This window comes from Podarcis muralis, chromosome 1 (assembly GCF_964188315.1).
Source record: "Podarcis muralis chromosome 1, rPodMur119.hap1.1, whole genome shotgun sequence".
NCBI lineage: Eukaryota > Metazoa > Chordata > Lepidosauria > Squamata > Lacertidae > Podarcis > Podarcis muralis.
In genome coordinates this window covers 128,537,505-128,557,884 of record NC_135655.1, presented here as the reverse complement: position 1 = coordinate 128,557,884, position 20,380 = coordinate 128,537,505, and the positions used below count along the sequence as shown (strand labels likewise).

The following is a 20,380-nucleotide window of genomic DNA, read 5'->3' as shown; positions in this document are numbered from 1 at the left end:
TGGTGGGAAGGAGAGAATGGAAAAAACCTAATAAAGTTTTTTTAAAAAATCTAGTTTATGTTGCAATGTTCAAAGCAAACAGAAAGAGTCTGGTATAGATAAACTAATTTCCACCTGTTTCTGCTTACTGCATATACAGTAACTCAATTTAGATTGATCGGATAATGTTTGCAGACTTACTACACTGGCACGAGATGACTATAGCCATTCAGATTATTATTTCAAAAGCACGAAGATGAAATGCTGTTTGTGTTCCTTTTAATTTCGTTTTAGCTCTTTGTTTATCTCTCTACTTCAAAGCACTTTCAGCATCTGACAACTATGTAAAATTGAAGCAGGAAAAGGTGCCACGCTCAATCTGCCTTACTCTGCAAGGCATTAGAGAGGCATGATTCGGATTTGATGCCGTGTGAAGAAGCACCCTCTAAAAATGAGTTCAGCCGTGTGCCATACACAGCTGGGAACTATATTTTAAATAAATAAATAAATGCTCAACGTTTCTGGTAGCGCTAGTTTTATTAAGGAGGGACCGTCTCTTTTTCCTTTCTTAGAATATTTTTATTACCATATTTTTCGCTCTGTAAGACGCACCTGACCATAAGACGCACTTAGTTTTTAGAGGGGGAAAGTAAGAAAAAAATATTCTTCAAAGGGAGCGCTGAGCAGAGCCCCAAGAGCCGCGCTCCCTTTCACAAGCCGCGTGGAGCTCCTTGGGAAAAGCCCCCAAGAGCTGCGCGCACACACTCCGCGCGGCTCATGAAAGGGAGTGCGGCTCTTGGGGGCTTTTCTGGGAGGTGGGGCAAGGGACAGAGGGGCTAAGCCAGAAGCTATAACAGCTAGAGGGAGCGTTGCGCAGCTCTCCCTCTTGCTGTTCTGGCTTCGGATGTAGCTGTGCAGCCTGCATTCGCTCCATAAGATGCACACACATTTCCTCTTACTTTTTAGGAGGGAAAAGGTACATCTTATAGAGCGAAAAATATGGTAGTTTTCTATAATGTTTAAGTATATCCTTGTTATTCACATTTATTTTTGCTCATATGAGCTGGTCGACTTCCCTTCCTCCCGCCTCAAAGTTTCCATAATTCATTTCTATATCATAGAATTTCTACTTCTTCCAATTTACAAATAACTCATTCCAATTTTCATAATTTTTAAAAATAAATATAAATAGGTATTAATCATTAACATTGCAAGTCTATTTAATTCAACCCTACTAGTGTTGTTAATTGTTTACAATTTTCCTTCAAATATTGTGCAAATTTACTCTCATCTTTTTGGAAAGCTTGATCACGCTGGTTTCGAATTTTCCCGGTCAGTTTAGCCAGTTCTGCATATTCCATCATCTTCGTCTGCCACTCTTCTATTGTTGGTAATTCCTGCTGCTTCCATTTTTGGGCTAAAAAAATCCTTGCTGCCGTTGTTGCATACATAAACAGTTGTTGTTTTTTAAATCTCTTTCTGGAATTTCTTCGCCTACTATACCCAATAAAAATGCTTCTGCTTTTTTAACAAATGTACTTTTGTACATTTTCTTTAACTCATTATATATCATTTCCCAGTAAGCTTTTTTTTTGGCGGGGGGGGGGGGGACCCCTGACAGTTAAGTCCAGTCTCGAACGACTCTGGGGTTGCGGTGCTCATCTCGCTTTACTGGCCAAGGGAGCCGACGTTTGTCCGCAGACAGTTTTTCTGGGTCATGTGGCCAGCATGACTAAGCCGCTTCTGGCGAAACCAGAGCAGCACATGGAAACGCTGTTTACCTTCCCGCCAGAGTGGTAACTATTTATCTACTTGCACTTTGATGGGCTTTCAAACTGCTGGGTGGGCAGGAGCAGGGACCGAGTAATGGGAGCTCACCCCGTCATGGGGATTTGATCTGCCAACCTTCTGATCGACAAGCCCTAGGCTCGGTGGTTTAGACCACAGCTCCACCCTCGTCCCAGTAAGCTTTTATTTACTACAAGTCTACCACATGTGATAGAAGTTCCTGTCTCTTTTCCCAGATGTGCAGGCTACATGCAATTTCTAGCATTGAAAACGTGGTGACTCACATCTTCCTGTGGTTACATCGCCCCAAACCTTCCTCAGGAGAACCAGATCTCTGCTACCAAGCTCCCATGTCCGATGAAAGTCACATGATGGTGATGGCAATGTTTTTCTTCCTAGTGTCCTGATTTTGGGGGGATTGGGAGGGTGAGAGTCCCATGGACTGCAAGAAGATCCAACCTCTCCATTCTTAAGGAAATCAGCCCTGAGTGCTCACTGGAAGGACAGATCCTGAAGCTGAGGCTCCAATACTTTGGCCACCTCATGAGAAGAGAAGACTCCCTGGAAAAGACCCTGATGTTGGGAAAGATGGAGGGCACAAGGAGAAGGGGACGACAGAGGACGAGATGGCTGGACTGTGTTCTCGAAGCTACCAGCATGAGTTTGACCAAACTGCGGGAGGCAGTGGAAGACAGGAGTGCCTGGCCTGCTCTGGTCCATGGGGTCACGAAGAGTCGGACACGACTAAACGACTAAACAACAACAACAACAAGGCAGAGAGGTCACCCTCCACCAGTAGTCGCTCTTACCCTGTGCAACCAACCAGCTTGTGAACTTCCACATCTGCATGCAATGTCAACAACAGACACATGGATTACTGGCAAATGCTGAAATGCTAACATTTACCACAACTTCATGAATAGTCTCTAACATGTACCTAGATTACCCCACATGTGCCCCTTTCAAGCACTTTGGCAGTACAGCAGATAAAGGTATAGGTAAAGGGACCCCTGACCATTAGGTTCAGTCGTGACCGACTCTGGGGTCGCGGCGCTCATCTCGCTTTATTGTCCGAGGGAGCTGGCGTACACCTTCCGGGCGTACACCTTAGCATGACTAATCCGCTTCTGGCGAACCAGAGCAGCGCAAAGAAACACTGTTTACCTTCCCGCCAGAGCGGTACCTATTTATCTACTTGCACTTGGACGTGCTTTCGAACTGCTAAGTTGGCAGGAGCTGGGACCGAGCAACGGGAGCTCAGCCTGTCGCGGGGATTCGAACCGCTGACCTTCTGATCGGCAAGTCCTAGGCTCTGTGGTTTAACCCACAGCGCCACCCGCGTCCCTCCACAGCGCCACCCGCAATTGTAAGAACTCGCTTGTTTAGTGTGGCAGTGGAAAATTGGAACTCCTTGTCTATTGAGAGAAAGCAGGCCCCTTCACTGAATTCTTTCCGGCACCTGCTTAAAAGGTTCCTGTTTAGACAAGCCTACCCAAATGCTTATAAAGTTTTATTATTTCAACTTATTTATGTTTTCAAGTAGGGTTGCAAATTTTCATTGATTTTCCTGTTTTATCTTTTGCAAACCACTTTGAGGGCTTTTGTGTGTTTTTTACAATCAAGTGGTACACAAATTTTACGAAATAAATGAAAATAGATAACATCTTTGATATAAGTTAGAAATGCAGCATTTGTTGTTGTTGAAGCACAAATATACCATAATAGTTGTTATTTATGTCAAGCAAGATACCTGAGGAATAATGACTTCACTGGGTTAACTAAGCCAGCGACTTTCATTCGCTTGAATCTGTTAAGGGCTGAACTATGGAACTGTAATACTATGAATTCTGAAAATGCAGAGTTGATTGCAAAGCAACTGGTCTTCACAAACTACAAGTTACGTAGCTTTCCCCCAGCAGAGATTAATCTCCAGTACAAGGGATGCCATAACGTACAGCAGTCAAAAGAAGATCCCTAAAAATTTACCTATTCAGTATGTGTCTCCCTGAAGCAATTGCCCCTGCTTTTATTGCTTCTTTTTCCTACTAAGCCAACAGACAAAAGAACAAATAAAACAGGAAAAACAGACTCAAACAAGTGCTGCACAGATTACTGAACTGAAAGCAGGTCATGGAAAGGACGTCAACTATTGCAGTACGCTTTGATCTCTCCCTGATTTGACTTTACCCCACGTCCCCAAACCAATGAGTTCAACATGTTGAAGTCATAACAGATCCTCCTTTTTGAATACTGCCTTTTCAGGAATGCCGGCAATTTCATATCCGCCGCATCTTTGCCATCTAAAACAGCAGAAGACACACACCCATAGCTGGTCACGTAAGAACAAGAAATACAGTAGTATGTTAACTTGGCAGCCTTTTATTTATTTATGCATCATAAATAAGTCTAAAAACTTTTTTAGAAAGCACGTTCTCCCCCCCCCCCCATCTCTGTCCCACCCCATGGATTAAGACAGCTAGATAACTTTGGCTTCTGCAAGGCATCATAGCAACAGCTCCAAAACTAACTCGCTCCAGATGTCCCTGTGATCATCTAATCAGACATCAAACGCAGCACTCTGACAAGCCCTCACACTGATTATAAGTATTCTATATATATGTTCCCACAGCATAAATACATACAGTAGCTACTTGGGAGCTGGGGTTTGTTGTGGTTTTTTAATCTCTCTCTCTTTAAATTGACTCATCTAATTCAGAATTCTATTTAAACATACATGAGCAGCTATGGAAAGAAACGCCAGGCCTTCTAAATGACAGAAAACTCTCCCATTCATTCCCATAGGGCTCTCTTCTTCCGTTCAATGCAAATGTATGCATTTCAAAATAGTATTTAAAAGCAGAACCAAAAAAAGGAAAGAAAAAGAAAGCTTGATAGCTAATAAATACACCTCTTGGGCTCACAGGTTCTGAACCAAATGTAGGTCTCCTAAAGAGAAGAGATTTAGAGGAGTCGTGTTCATCCAGTCACACAGTCACCAAATGTTACAAGATGGGTAAGAAGACCTCTGCTGATACTGCAATACCAGGTCAATGCATGGAGTGGATGGAGGAAGCCCCTATTCCATCGCCCAGCTCCAAAAATCCATTTAGGTACAGAAAGAATGGAAAACATTTAAAGAGCATTTGGAAAATTATTGTAACAACAAAAATCTCCCGGCAGAACTTGAATGATTCTTGTAAAATAAAAAGTACAGATAACAACTTTCTTTTGACAAGAACAAAGAAAATAAAATGGTAATTTGAAACTGTGTGTAAAACAATAATAGGAACAACAGCACAATGAGTCTAATCGGAAGTCAAATCTATTTTTCTCTTGATCTTTCCTTTTTCGTTTCTTTTCGTTTTCTTTTTCCTTTCTTTTTTCCTCTTCTTTCTTTCTTTTTTTCTTTATCTATTTTTGTTACGTAAAACAGATACAGGAAAAAAACTATGCAATGTTGATCTAGTTGTTGCGACATTTTGTAATGTTATGTATTGTTAAGGATGGTTGACTGTAGTGAATGGCGAATTGCTGTTTTAGCTATTGTTGATTGTTATGTTATTGTTGAGTGCTAAATAAAAGCTAAAAAGACAAAAAGAAAGAGAAGAAGAAGAAGACCTCTGCTGATGTGGCCACAGTGAATTTTGGTTCATATATACTTGGGAGCAGACCTCCTCCTTGGAAAACTAAAAACAGTCCAGGAGTCCAGGAGCAAATGATCCATCCCTGGTCTCCTCCTTGGTCCTTCTAAACTTGGATTCTATGTGATTTTGCAGCTCTCCACTGAGAAGAATTCATTTGTGTCTGGAGATAGACAGCAAGAGTTTAAGGCGCCCAAGTTATCGCCAAGTTGCAATCAAGCCAGAAATTGCCTGTTAAATGATGAGAACTGGTATATACAGTGGTACTTTGGTTCTCAAACTTAATCCATGCCAGAATTCCGTTCCAAAACCAAGGCATGCTTTCCCACAGAGAGTAATGTAAAATGGATTAATTCGTTCCAGACTTTTAAGAACCCCTAAAACAGCAATTTAACATGAATTTTATACTATCTAACGAGACCATTGACCCATAAAATGAAAGCAATAAACAATGTACTGCAGTCACACAATCAATCAGTAGCTGAACTGAGTTCCACATAGTCATAAAAACAGGAAAAGAGAGCCACAAAAACAAATATGCATAATAAATAGCAAACACAGACAGACCTCAGCGTAACACTCAAAACGGAAGCGTGGCACTCAAAACAGAGTATGTTCGGCTTCTGAAAAATGTTTGCAAGCAAACCAGAACACTTACTTCCGGCTTTGCAGTGTTTGGGTTCCAAGTTGTTTGAGTACCAGTAATAATAATAATAATAATAATAATAATAATTTATTATTTATACCACGCCCATCTGGCTGAGTTTCCCCAGCCACTCTGGGAGGCTCCCAATCAAGTATTAAAAACAATACAGCGTTAAATATTAAAAACCTCCCTGAACAGGGCTGCCTTCAGATGTCTTTTAAAGATATGATAGCTACTTATTTCCTTCACATCTGAAGGGAGGGTGTTCCACAGGGTGGGCGCCACTACCGAGAAGGCCCTCTGTCTGGTTCCCTGTAACCTTACTTCTCGCAATGAGGGAACCGCCAGAAGGCCCTCGGCACTGGATCTCAGTGTCCGGGCTGAACGATGAGGGTGGAGATGCTCCTTCAGGTATACAGGACCGAGGCCGTTTAGGGCTTTAAAGGTCAGCACCAACACTCTGAATTGTGCTCGGAAACGTACTGGGAGCCAATGCAGATCTCTCAGGACCGGTGTTATGTGGTCCTGGCGGCCACTCCCAGTCACCAGCCTAGCTGCCGCATTCTGGATTACTTGCAGTTTCCGGGTCACCTTCAAAGGTAGCCCCATGTAGAGCAAAGGCGTTTGAGAACCAAGGTACCAACTTGAATACAGTGGTACCTTGGGTTACATACGCTTCAGGTTACATACGCATCAGGTTACAGACTCCGCTAACCCAGAAATATTACCTTGGGTTAAGAACTTTGCTTCAAGATGAAAACAGAAATCGTACAGCGGCAGTGCAGTGGCAGCAGGAGGCCCCATTAGCTAAAGTGGTGCTTTAGGCTAAGAACAGTTTTAGGTTAAGAACAGACCTCCAGAATGAATTAAGCTCTTAACCTGAGGTACCACTGTACTTTATTATGAGATGCAAAGAGCTTGCAACTGTCCCCAACAGAATGTCAGAACAAAGCCTCCATTCTTCATAACACTGGTAACCTAAGTAACCACTGGTAACTAAGTAACAAACTTAGTTGGCCTTTAAGGTGGTACTGGAAGGAATTTTTTAATTTTGTTTCGACTGGTAACCTAGGTATAACTGCACTGAGCTCTTTCTGTGCTATCAGAGTTGCGCGTCAAGGCCACACACACACACACGGGTAATAAGGGCACAATGACACATGAATTAAGTTTAAATGTTAACGGGAAAATTTTGGTCACAACTTTATTGAATACAGGAGGGATGCGGGTGGTGCTGTGGGTTAAACCACAGAGCCAAGGACTTGCCGATCAGAAGGTTGGCGGTTCGAATCCCCGCGACGCGGTGAGCTCCCGTTGCTCAGTTCCTTCTCCTACCAAGCTAGCAGTTCGAAAGCACATCAAAGTGCAAGTAGATAAATAGGTACCGCTCCGTCGGGAAGGTAAACAGCGTTTCCGTGCGCTGCTCTGGTTCGCCAGAAGCGGCTTAGTCATGCTGGTCACATGACCCAGAAGCTGTACACCGGCTCCCTCGGCCAGTAAAGCAAGATGAGCGCTGCAACCCCAGAGTCATCCGCGACTGGACCTAATGGTCAGGGGTCCCTTTACCTTTACCTTATTGAATACAGAATCTGAGCGGTATTGGCTTAGGCATTGGAACCCAAAACTATAACTGACTCCTGCCCGCCTTGCAGGGAGTCTGATAAGGGTAACCACCTGAAGAGGGAGCTGGGTCGATGGCAATCGACTTGAGCTGTACCCCAGGGCTCACAGTGGCTCCTCCGCAGGCTTCGGACAAAATCCACGCCCCTGTATTCCTTTAACGGAATACCGTTGATCGTGTAGGAGCAGGTGATAACCGCACCTCCCCTCCCCTCCCCTCCCCCTACGTCACTAATCCAATGCCTAACCACCAAACCTTACAAAGTTGAGACGATTGCTACGAGGTGCAAACTCACTGACGGGAACCCTGGATAGGTTCTGCTGGTACATTTGAATCAGGCTAGATTTGGTCCGTATAGTTAAAGCTATGGTTTTCCCAGTAGTGATGTATGGAAGTGAGAGCTGGACCATAAAGAAGGCTGATCGCCAAAGAATTGATGCTTTTGAATTATGGTGCTGGAGGAAACTCTTGAGAGTCCCGTGGACTGCAAGAAGATCAAACCGATCCATTCTGAAGGAAATCAGCCCTGAGTGCTCACTGGAAGGACAGATCCTGAAGCTGAGGCTCCAATACTTTGGCCACCTCATGAGAAGAGAAGACTCCCTGGAAAAGACCCTGATGTTGGGAAAGATGGAGGGCACAAGGAGAAGGGGACGACAGAGGACGAGATGGTTGGACAGTGTTCTTGAAGCTACCAGCATGAGTTTGACCAAACTGTGGGAGGCAGTGGAAGACAGGAGTGCCTGGCGTGCTCTGATCCATGGAGTCACGAAGAGTCGGACGCGGCTAAACGACTAAACAACAACAAAGGAGAAAACAAAGAGGCCAGTGCCAATCTGCCAAATGGAAAAATCCCTACCAGGCCCCCAATCCAAAACGGGTGACCAACCAAAGTCCATAGCAAGGCTAAAGACACACCTAAAGTAGAGGGTGGGTGGGCGGGTGTTCTCAAGGCCAAGAAGGCTCCCAGAGGCCCCTCAATTAAGAGGATCCAATTTATCATGAGGTGGATCAGCCCATAGGGGAGGTACCAACTCAATGGGTTTCCCCAAACCACTGTTGCCTCATTTCCTGAGAGGAGCTGCAGTATGAGCTCGTTACACCACGGTTGCTACAGCCCCTCCTATACCACCCATGTAACGTAAGAAGGGAGCCTTAACTATTTTACTCAATCCTTAAATTCATTATTTAAATTGTCAAGGGGAAGCCAAGCTGCATCTCAAAGATTTTAACATCGTACAACTACAAATTAAACATAGAAGGCGTCTACATAATTCATTAATTACAGCTAGGCATACAACTACATTTTGTAATATAATGTAACGTCTCTGTCAAGGACATAACATTCTGCGCACATCTTTGAATTTAATTAGGAATACATGGGCAAGGATGCAAAACTTTCCAATCTGAGCAGAGCAAAAGAAGAACAGCGCAAAAAATAAAATAAAAAAATCCTAGCAAGAGAGAGATCATTTTGAAAACACAGAGGCGCATAATATTTCACTCTCACAACCATGGCCTAATTGAACAGCTGGAAGTACACATTCTGCAACTATTAATTCTCTGGGTCAAGAAACACTCCATCCGTATGTGTGATTTAATGGTTTAAAAATTAAATAGTGCTATTTAAAAGGTAATTTACTCTGCACTTTTTTGAAACATAGTGTGTGTGTGTGTGTGTGTGTGTGTGTGTGTTAGTGGATAAGTGATTGATATAGCTTTAGCTCAAATATAATCTTTTGAATTCCAACATTGTTTCATCTCCAAATGAACCCAGCCATATGAAATTATGTACAATGGTATCAATTGGCCTAGTACATCATACTATTATGCTAATGTTAAAACACTTAAATCACAATAGCTAATACTTTAAAATTACAATTAGCCGTATAAGAACCGGAGGCTTGACCTTTGTTCTTTTTCTTTTTAAAAGCAAGAACATGAAACATAAAAAGCTTCTGATTAAGCTTTTTCTGATTAATTTTCCAAATTACAAATTATATACCCACAATGCATAAAAGGGAACCAATTTTGATATGCATAATTTATGTATAAATTCCTAGTAGGTGGAGCTATCAGAGCTTGCTACATATTGCTGCAACATATTCTAAAGTGTAGAGTGATCTTGCTGAAACTCAATATAGCACCTAGACAAAACTTCTGAACCAACATTTTTATCTTGTGCTGGATCCAAAAATGCTCACCTTACAAGTGCAAGTAGATCACCATTCAAGGAACGCCTATTCTATATCTTGTGGGAGAAAACAGAAACCCAATCCAAATATGTCAACTCTTACATAAGCTCTGGCAGAACTGAACTAGTTGCTATTTTACTTCCACTCGTGGTTCATTCAATGAAAACATGCGTGCTATACACACAAATTGTCTCATGACAATTCACACATGGTGAAGTGTAAACAGAAAAAGGTCTGAGGTTGAGTTCACTGTCCTCAACAATATTTGTTCCAAACTCTCAACAATGGAAGGTATTTTCATTTCATTTCTTCTTCTTCTTTCCTTTCTTATGCAACTCATTTGACCAATGGTGGTTCTGCAAGTGGCAATAAAACACTTACTTATGGCCACGTATTTGAGCTTATATATTACACATACGAATATTCATAACTATCTCACATCATTGGCTTGAGCTTTAAAAATTGTACATTTATTAGGTAAAATTTAAAGGGACTCCTGACCATTAGGTCCAGTCATGACCGACTCTGGGGTTGTGGCGCTCATCCCGCTTTATTGGCCAAGGGAGCCGGTGTACAGCTTCTGGGTCATGCGGCCAGCATGACTAAGCTGCTTCTGGCGAACCAGAGCAGCGCACGGAAACGCCGTTTACCTTCCCACCGGAGCGGTACCTATTTATCTACTTGCACTTTGACGTGCTTTCGAACTGCTAGGTTGGCAGGAGCAGGGACCGAGCAACGGGAGCTCACCCCATCACGGGGATTCGAACCGCCGACCTTCTGATCGGCAAGTCCTAGGCTCTGTGGTTTAACCCACAGTGCCACCAGCGTCCCTTGTACATTTATTACAACCTTCTAAATCGTTAACTGTAAGGAAATACTACTTAATCCATCGACATGTTCAAGTTAACTGAAGCAATATTTAGTTCATACTTCAGTGCAACACCAGACCTGACTTTTATTAATTGCAAGAAAACAATCTAGTTGGATTTGGAAGACTAGATAGAAAGCTCTTCTTGCTGGAACACAACATCCTCTTAGTAAACGTGTTCGGTAAATTGTTCATTTCTTCCAAGCCTACATTTACATAGCCTACATTATGAATTTAAATCATGTGCCATTTCGTTTTCCAATTAATTATTTGTGATTGTGTATGTCAGATATAAAATAAACTAGGTAACATATTATTCACTATAGACAAATTCTGCTAAGGCAAAGTGTCCACACACCCGTCCTTCTGCCTATTATGGCTCACTAAGCTATAGCACGACACCATGAAACTCTTCTTAAAAATCATTAACCACAGATGGTACATAACACCAGTACAATTAGGGGAAATTATAAAACTGGCTCAAACCTGTGTTGGAAATGTAAGGAAAAAGAAGGGACTTTTCATCATATGTGGTGGGACTGCAGTAAAATTAAAATGTTTAGGGAAATGATATATAATGAGTTAAAGAAAATGTTTCATTTAACATTTGTGAAAAAGCCCAAAGCTTTCTTATTAGGGATTGTGGGAAAAGACCTGCCAAAGAAATCAAAAAATATTTTTATGTATGCGACAATGGCGGCAAAAGTCTTAATAGCACATGGATGGAAGAATGGGGAAATCCCAGATGGCGGCTATGCTGACAAGGATTCAAAATTTCAGATGGAAATAATAAATAATGACCACAAAATTCTATCCAAAATGTATAAGTTGTTGTTAGAATGGAATTTGAAAGATGAGGAAGTTAAGTCGGTAATGATACATTGGGCCAGAGATTTTGGCTATAACATACAATTTGAGGATTGGGGGAAATTATGGAAAGAAAACCTAAAATTTACAGCATGTATGACGTTAAAAGAGAATGTTATGAAAATGTTTTATAGATGGTATATAACACCGGTGAAATTAGCAAAAATGTATAACACATGTAATAAGTGTTGGAAATGTAAAGATAAAGAAGGTTCTTTTTATCATATGTGGTGGGAATGTAAGAAAGTGAAAGGCTTCTGGGAAAGGATATACAATGAATTGAAGAAGATTTTAAAATATACATTTACAAAGAAACCAGAGGCCTTTCTGTTAGGAATATTAGGAAATGAGATAAAGAGAAAGGACTGTAAATTTTTCCAATATGCAGTGACAGCAGCAAGAGTGCTACTGGCTCAGAAATGGAAACAACAGGAAATACCGACGGTGGAAGAATGGAGAATGAAGTTGTTAGACTATGCTGAGTTGGACAAATTGACTGGGAAGATTAGATATTTAAGAGACCAAAAGTTCATCGAGGACTGGGGGAAATTTGCGGAATATCTGGAAAGCATAAGTGAGGGACAGATAACGCTAGAGGGGTTTAAAAAAGCACTGTGAAAAACTGAGAAGTATTGTCTAAAGGGAAAAGAAATGAAGGGTTTAAACAATGACAATACAAACTAGGGAATGCATAATTAAAATAATGACTATGGATGATTTACGGAAAAGCTGAAGGAAGTCCAGAAAAGAAACAATTTGTGAAGAATTGGATGTGAAATTAGTATGTATGTTTTGTTTTGTTGTAAATTAATAAAAATTATTATAAAAAAAAAGGAAGAATGGGGAAATCCCAACAAAAGAACTGTGGCAAGAAAAACTGATGGACTATGCGGAATTGGCAAAACTGACACACAAACTACGTGACAAGGATAACGGTGATTTCAAAGACGAATGGGAACCTTTTATGAAATATCTGAAGAAGCAACAAAACGAACTGGACTCTTTGGCAGGTTTTGAATAAACATTCACCAACTCTTTATTGTAATATATAGATAGATAATTTGAGGATCTTTACAATTTTATAACATGCAAATAGAAAGAGGTGTTGAGAAACCAGAGAAAGGAGCTGAGGGAAGTCTGGGGTTGGGTTTTCTGTTCAGGGGGGAGGGAAAAAATGGAGGTGGGAAAACAATGTGGATGATGTATTTTTCTTAAAACTATTGTGTTGGAATTTCTAATATATTTTAAAAAAAAAAAAAGATTAACCAATGTTGCAATCACTCCCTTATTCAGCAAACCACATACATCAAAGTATTCTACCTTTATTTCACTTAAAGCGATACACATATCTGGTCTTATGCTCAGAATTTTTACAACGCAGGAAAGCATACTGAACTTCTGTGATGGAAATATGAATTGTGTGTTCTGTATATAATTCTTTCATCAGCTTAGATATAGAACTTGCAAAAAGCCCGTGGCTCATTCTCTCAGATCTGGGTTGTTTTCCCCTGAAACATCTATACAGGGAATCCTAACCTTTACTGTACTTTCCTCTTTGAACTAAATCTAAATCCTGTGTCTCCTTCAAGCATCTTCCTGGTGGTGTGGCCTAACAGTGCAATATTAATTAACCATACTCCAAACTCAGCTTAATGTAGAAGATGTATATTAATGAGTTCATTAAGACTCTTTGATTTCTGTCCATATTTGTTCTAGGAAATAGGTGTGTACAAGCTACATTAGTAAATACTTCCAATTTCATGGGAAAACCTTCAGTTTTGCAAAGAGAAAGCCAAGTCAAACCACAAATCCTACATTCCCATGGAATTTTCCATAAATATCAACTCCGATATTTAATAGCTTTATAAAGAAAAATAATAATCTCACTTATAGTGAGTGGACAGCGGGGGCGTCTTTCAGTATCTGGATGTATAAAACTCATGCCAGTTAGGACCAATGAAATAAGTTATAAAAGACATCCATATTATTATTGCAATCATTCCTCACCTGCTTTGTCCTGTCTGCTATCAAAGATCAAATGTAACAGTAAGAGCTGGTTAACACCTTCAGAAAGTTGCATATAAACCAAGTCAAATAATGTGGTGTGAATTCAATGCTATTAAGCAATGAGCCTCCCATTTTGTAATTGTATTGTATTTAACACTCCCCTCGTTCCCCAAGGAACTCGGTGGCTTGCATGTTTTCCAGGGAATTTCCAAGCCCAGACAGACTACAGGGACAGACGTGCTTAGCTTCAACAACTGTGGGTGCAACAGAACTGCATCACGGGTGAGAAAACCCATGGGTCTGGGTGTATGCATGAAAAAAAGAGACTTTACAGTTCCTATGACCTTTTCGATGCTGCGAATACACAAATATTACATGGGCATTTCCCATATCATACATAGGAGGCTCAAATGATGGCTCCTTAAAAAACCCATACATGTATCTTAGGAGTCCCAATCGGATTCTGTACCTGAAGCTAACGCAATTGCAGCATATCTCTAATATAAGAAATAATCAGAGGATTTATTAGTTTTGTCATTTTTATCAAGTGTGCGAAACCCTTGGCCCTGAAGGCATTGCTGAATTACAACAAGGCCAATGGTGATGGAAGTAGTCCGACAACATCTGGAGGGCCAAAGTTTCCTCACATCGAATTTAAATCATCACACATTATGCAGTGAAAGAGTCTGCATTCTTGTATCTCATGTGATTGTGGTTGCTATTAAATGCAGCACCAAAATGGTCTGGGTTCTGCACAGTGCTAAAAGTGGCAACCCAACAGACACACACATTCGTACAAGAGAGGGAAACAAGAGAGTTAAAAGCAAGCCAGGCTTCTACTGTATTGTGTTTCATCATGAGAATTGTGTTTGCCTAATAACTACCGTATTTTTCTCTCTATAGGACGCACTTTTTCCCTCCTAAAAAGCAAGGGAAAATGTGTGTGCGTCCTATGGAGCGAATGCAGGGGGAGGCAGGCGGGAAAAGCCCCCAAGAGCCGCACACAAGCTCGGTGCGGCTCCTGTGGGCTTTTCCCCAGGAGGGAGAAGGGACTGACTGGCCACGTCAGTCCCTTCTCCCTCCTCGTAGAAAAGCCCGCAGGAGCCTTTAAAGAGTGCGCCGCTCTTGGGGGCTTTTCCCCAAGGAGGGAGAAGGGACTGACAAAAGCTCCTGTGGGCTTTTGTGGGATATGGGGGAATTCCCCCACCTCCCACAAAAGCAGGGAGAAGGTCTGGGAGAAGCACACAGGCTGCATGCAGCCTGTCCGCTGCTCCCAGAGCTGGGGAGGGGGAAATCATATTTTTTTCCTTGATTTCCCCCTCTGAAAACTAGGTGCACCCTATGGTCAGGTGCGCCCTATAGAGCGAAAAATACGGTATATATTTAAATGAAAACGTGAGTATGAATAGGTGAATAAGGCTATGCCTGTCTCAAGTGGCTCCCCCCTTCCCGAATGTATCTCAGGGCAAATATCAGACGTCGTAGCTTGGATAGAAATAGCTGCTTTTCAGAAGGCACCTTTGATTCCTCCCACAACTAAAGCAGAATATGCTACATTACTGTCAGGGAACTGCCATCGGCTCAGGGGCGAGGGGGGGAGACGGATGGATTACAGAGAGCCCCCAAAGATCGTGGGAAGCAGCACTTCCTCAGCGGAGGAAGGAAGCCACGCCTCTAGTGGGGAGGAGATGCAGGGCTCGGTGGATGCAAGGCGGTGCCAGGACACCTTGCCTGAGCAAAGCGGGGAGGAGGGAGGTCCCCCTTTACCCAAGCCTTCCTTGCGCAGTAGGCTTTTGCGCAGAGAGGGGAGGCGTCGGCTGGGAGTCAAGAGACTACTCTGCTGGGGAAGGTTTAAGGACCGCCCACTCTCAGATTCTGCTAGTGAATGAGCAAGACATGGAATAGTGGCGCTCTGCATTGTAATGGTTTTTAGCACCAATAATAAAGCTCTAGAACAGACCACTGAGGCATCTTGCCTGATTGCTCTCGAGCAACCACCCGATAGCCATAACAATTACATATGCTGTTGGAGATCCCCCTCCCAACTCCTCAGGTGGATCGTTTCGGAGAGCATGGAGGGCTGCTGTCGAAGATGGAGCAAGGAGCCCCCTTGACCTAGTACGAAAAGCCACACTCACCATTTACCCAGACCATGCCAATCATTGGCTCCAGCCATAATCATTGCCCCCCAACTGCCCACCCACTCAAGGCCAAAAAGGTTGCCCACCCGAGTTCAAGTGGAACTCTTCCTGTGATTCTTTGGAACAAGCTACTACCTGCTGCTACTTAATATTAATTTCCAAGTAGTCTGATATTACTAGGAACAATGGTAACAGAATTCAGAAGCACAAGATACCTACTGTCACAGATGTCTTCAGAACATGTTCATTGGCATTCAAAGATCCAGCAGCAAATTCGACAGGTGGGCCTAGGGCGGGATCACTGCTCCTTCTCACCAAAAGTGGTGTCCCTGAAGACAAAAGCAAAATGAAGGATAGAAATATGACACTAGGAATTTAATTGATTGTTGCAACATGTCCTGCATACACTCTAAAGTTGTTCTGCTACTTCACATCACCAGTACAAAACAAAGACTGATCAGTTAGCAGGGGAAGTGAAGTTAGCAGGGGAAGTGAAACTGGTTGTTGTTGTTGTTGTTGTTGTTTTTCAGTATGCAAGGGAAATGAGGGGAGGACCAATCTGGACCTAACTCCTCTCTACAACTCACAGAAAATCAGAACATAAAAAAACATAATAATGCTTGCTTCTAACTCGCCTGTGGAAACAACTCAGAGGTTATTAAGAAGAAAAATGATAACAACAAGAAGATTGGAAGATGGGACTTGTGAACATCAAAAGCAGCAGAAATATGAGATGATTGGACTCTTACTGAACTTGAAGCATGGGAACCCCCAACAAAAATTTAAAATTTGGCAAAATATTTGGACTTTATGATATGTATTGGTAAAATTTGGAATAACTGATGTGATATGATTGGATTGTTGAATGGAAAACTTAATAAAAGGTTATTTAAAAAAGAAAAAGAAAATCAGAACTTCTTAGGAGTCCTCCAACAGTTCCTGAATTACCACAGTTTTGTGTTTGCAATTGGCTAAGATACCACTGTGTTTGGGATTATTGCATAGTGGTATGTATGCCAAAGCATGGAAGAATACACAGAAACCAAATAAGTTAAATAGAAATTGAGAAAAATGTTGGAGCAGTGTAATGTGATCAATCTAACCACTGTGCAGAAGGATTAGGGAAAGTATGTAGAGGTGTTGAATCAATGGAACATGGTAACAGTGTGCATTAAAGGGGAACTAGGAATATCCAGAAATGGGGTAAAATATATGTTATTATAAACAAATACTGTTTGAATTTAATGCCCACCCAGGAAGCTTCATTTTTAGGGTAAAAGTAAAAACAAGCAAATGAAGATAGATACCTTTTCTGTGTATAGCCCTTTTAAACCTTTTAAAAAAAAAAAAAATACAACTTTGATAACATTTTGATAATTTGTATAACAGTCATACCTTGGTTCGTGAACGCCTTGTGACTTGAATGTTTTGGCTCCCGAACGCCACAAACCCGGAAGTAAGTGTTCCGGTTTGCGAAAGTTTTTTGGAAGCCGAACATCCGACACGGTTTGTGCTTGGATTTGATATCCCGCTTTATCACTACCCGAAGGAGTCTCAAAGCGGCTAACATTCTCCTTTCCCTTCCTCCCCCACAACAAACACTCTGTGAGGTGAGTGGGGCTGAGAGACTTCAAATAAGTGTGACTGGCCCAAGGTCACCCAGCAGCTGCATGCGGAGGAGCGGAGGCGCGAACCCGGTTCACCAGATTACGAGTCCACTGCTCTTAACCACTATACCACGCTGGCTCTCCACAGGAAGCTCCTGCAGCCAATCGGAAGCTGCGCCTTGGTTTCTGAACGTTTTCGGAAGTCGGACAGACTTCCCGAACGGATTCCGTTTGAGAACGAAGGTATGACTGTATTGCATTGAGCTGCTTCACACGGTACTGTAAACCAAACTCTGACTTAGCAGTACCCCATGAATGTGAAGGCTCCAGGAGATAGACTTGCACCCCCTTGGCAGCAAAAAAGGGACCTAGGTGGAGCAAAACAGAAGAAGAAGAAGAAGAAGAAGAAGAAGAAGAAGAAGAAGAAGAAGAAGAAGAAGAAGAGTTTGGATTTGATATCCCACCTTTCACTCCCTTTAAGGAGTCTCAAAGCGGCTAACATTCTCCTTTCCCTTCCTCCCCCACAACAAACACTCTGTGAGGTGAGTGGGGCTGAGAGACTTCAAAGAAGTGTGACTAGCCCAAGGTCACCCAGCAGCTGCATGTGGAGGAGCGGAGACGCGAACCCGGTTCCCTAGATTACGAGACTCTTAACCACTACACCACACTGGCTCTCAGCTGTAAGGTACTCTTGTGGGAGCCCACACAGCCCTATAAGCCATAGTTTGGATTACAGTATGTAATAAAAGACATTTTAAACTACTGTAGCATATCTCCAACAGGTCCTCAAATTTGTTTGTACTTTTATCATTGCCAATGTACTCTAAATGTCATTCATCTTCAAGACCAGCCAAAAAACTTCAGATAATTCAGCAAAGCAGCTACCATGCTGTGTCAACTGAAGTCTTGTGAAGTCAAAGGGGGGGATGGGACTAGTCTTTCTTCTGTCTAATGTGGTAAATGTGGTGATTTTTTTTTTAATTTAAAAAACTTAACTTAAAACACTAGAAATGAAGCCCCCCCCCTCTTTTCAACTGTTTCCAAATTAATTTACCCTTGGAGTAGTGCCAAGAATGAACGCTAATTGGCCCAAAATGATTTTCTATCACTTACAAACAACTGGAAGTAGGTTTATGAAACCGGAACGCATCTGCAATATTAGCTAGAGGATTTAAAAATGCAGTGTTCTATTTTTGACTAATATAGACGCAAATAAATGTACTTGAATTTGGAATTTGGCATGATATACGTATAATAAAAACGTGCAGGTTTATGTGTGCAAGTGTGTCTGTTTGATATATACTCTTGAGAAAATGCATTCAGATTGGCTTGTTGATAAAAAAAAAGTTTGATCATCAATACAGAGGTTCCAAGTTCCAGTTGGCGTCTGCCCTGTCATTGGTTCACTGAGATCAATCAGCAAGATAGTGTGCATTGCCCAATCACTTCCACTTCACTCTCCTAGAGTGGGAGAAACAAACCAAGATGACACCATTAATCTTGGCTTTCCATTACACCTGAACCCTTGACTGTGGTTTGTTGCCCCCTAACAAGCCACAAGTGCCAGTGAGCCTTAAACCATGGTTTGTTGTTGGCTTATAGATCACAGCTTCTTCTGGATCAACAAACCACAAACCTTGTTTTGGATGCAATGGAAGGTAAAGGTAAAGGTAAAGGTACCCCTGACCATTAGGTCTAGTTGAGGACGACTCTGGGGTTGTGGTGCTCATCTTGCTTTACTGGGTCATGTGGCCAGCATGACTAAGCCGCTTCTGGCGAATCAGAGCAGCGCACGGAAACGCCGTTTACCTTCCCGCCAGAGCGGTACCTATTTATCTGCTTGCACTTTGACGTGCTTTCGAACTGCTAGGTTGGCAGGAGAAGTGAGCAATGAGAGCTCACCCCATCACGGGGATTCGAACCACGGCCTTCTGATCGGCAAGTCCTAGGCTCTGTGGTTTAACCCACAGCGCCACCCGCGTCCCTGATGTAATGGAAAGACAAGCTTAAATGTGGCTTTCAGGCTTGCTTCTTCTGCTCACACCGGGGAAGATGAAACTGGCAGCAAATGAGCAGCAATCCTTGCCAATTGTAGCATGTGACAGCCAGTGCAATCTTATACTGCTACTACTACTACTACTATATTATTTATACCCCACCCATCTGGCTGGGTTTCCCCAGCCACTCTGGGCGGCTCCCAACAGAATATTAAAAACACAATACAGCATTGAACATTAAAAACTTCCCTAAACAGGGCTGCCTTCAGATGTCTTTTAAAAGTAAGAAAAGTTGCTTATTGCCTCGACATCCGATGGGAGGGCGTTCCACAGGGTGGGCACCACTACCAAGAAGGCCCTCTGCCTGGTTCCCTGTAGCCTCACTTCTCACAGTGAGGGAACCACCAGAAGGCTCTCGGAGCTGGACCTCAGTGTCCAGGCTGAACGGTGGGGTGTAGACGCTCCTTTACGTATACTGGGCCAAGGCTGTTTAGGGCTTTCAAGGTCAGCACCAACACTTTGCATTATGCTCGGAAACATATTGGGAGCCAATGCAGGCCTCTCAGGACCAGTGTTATATGGTCTCGGTGGCCACTCCCAGTCACTAGTCTAGCTGCCGCATTCTGGATTAATTGCAGTTTCCGAGTCACCTTCAAAGGCAGCCCCACGTAGAGCGCATTGCAGTAGTCCATATCTACACAGAACTAAGACCCATCAAATTCAGTGTTGCCTACTTCCAGGTTAGGTGGGTATAGGATTGCAGCCTAAGTTATAGTTTACTCCACACTCTTATCAAGTACCCGCTAACCTCAGTTCAAGCAGCTCTCAATTATAAGAAAATGATTTTGTCCCTAGCCCTACCCATTTTCTTTGTTTTACATGTGCTGTTTGGATGCCAATGGCAGGTTGACAAAGCAAATTCCATTCCTTTCCTCTATGACAGCAGTTCCCAGTTAACTAAGTACTGCAGACCACCTGTTTTTCAAAAGCCAAGCCATGGACCCCCTACTTTAGAAACTGTTG

The 20,380-nt window shown here is 42.4% G+C and overlaps 1 protein-coding gene across 2 annotated transcripts in view; it reads right to left on the bottom strand.

Annotated features, from left to right (window-relative positions):
* PARD3B (par-3 family cell polarity regulator beta) overlaps positions 1 to 20,380 on the bottom strand; it is a 582,805-nt gene that overhangs the window by 419,842 nt on the left and 142,583 nt on the right. For both annotated transcript variants that reach the window (XM_077918269.1, XM_077918271.1), the window contains exon 4: positions 15,973 to 16,082. In XM_077918269.1, coding sequence (XP_077774395.1) covers positions 15,973 to 16,082 — 110 coding nt within the window. The remainder of the gene's footprint in view (positions 1 to 15,972; positions 16,083 to 20,380) is intronic.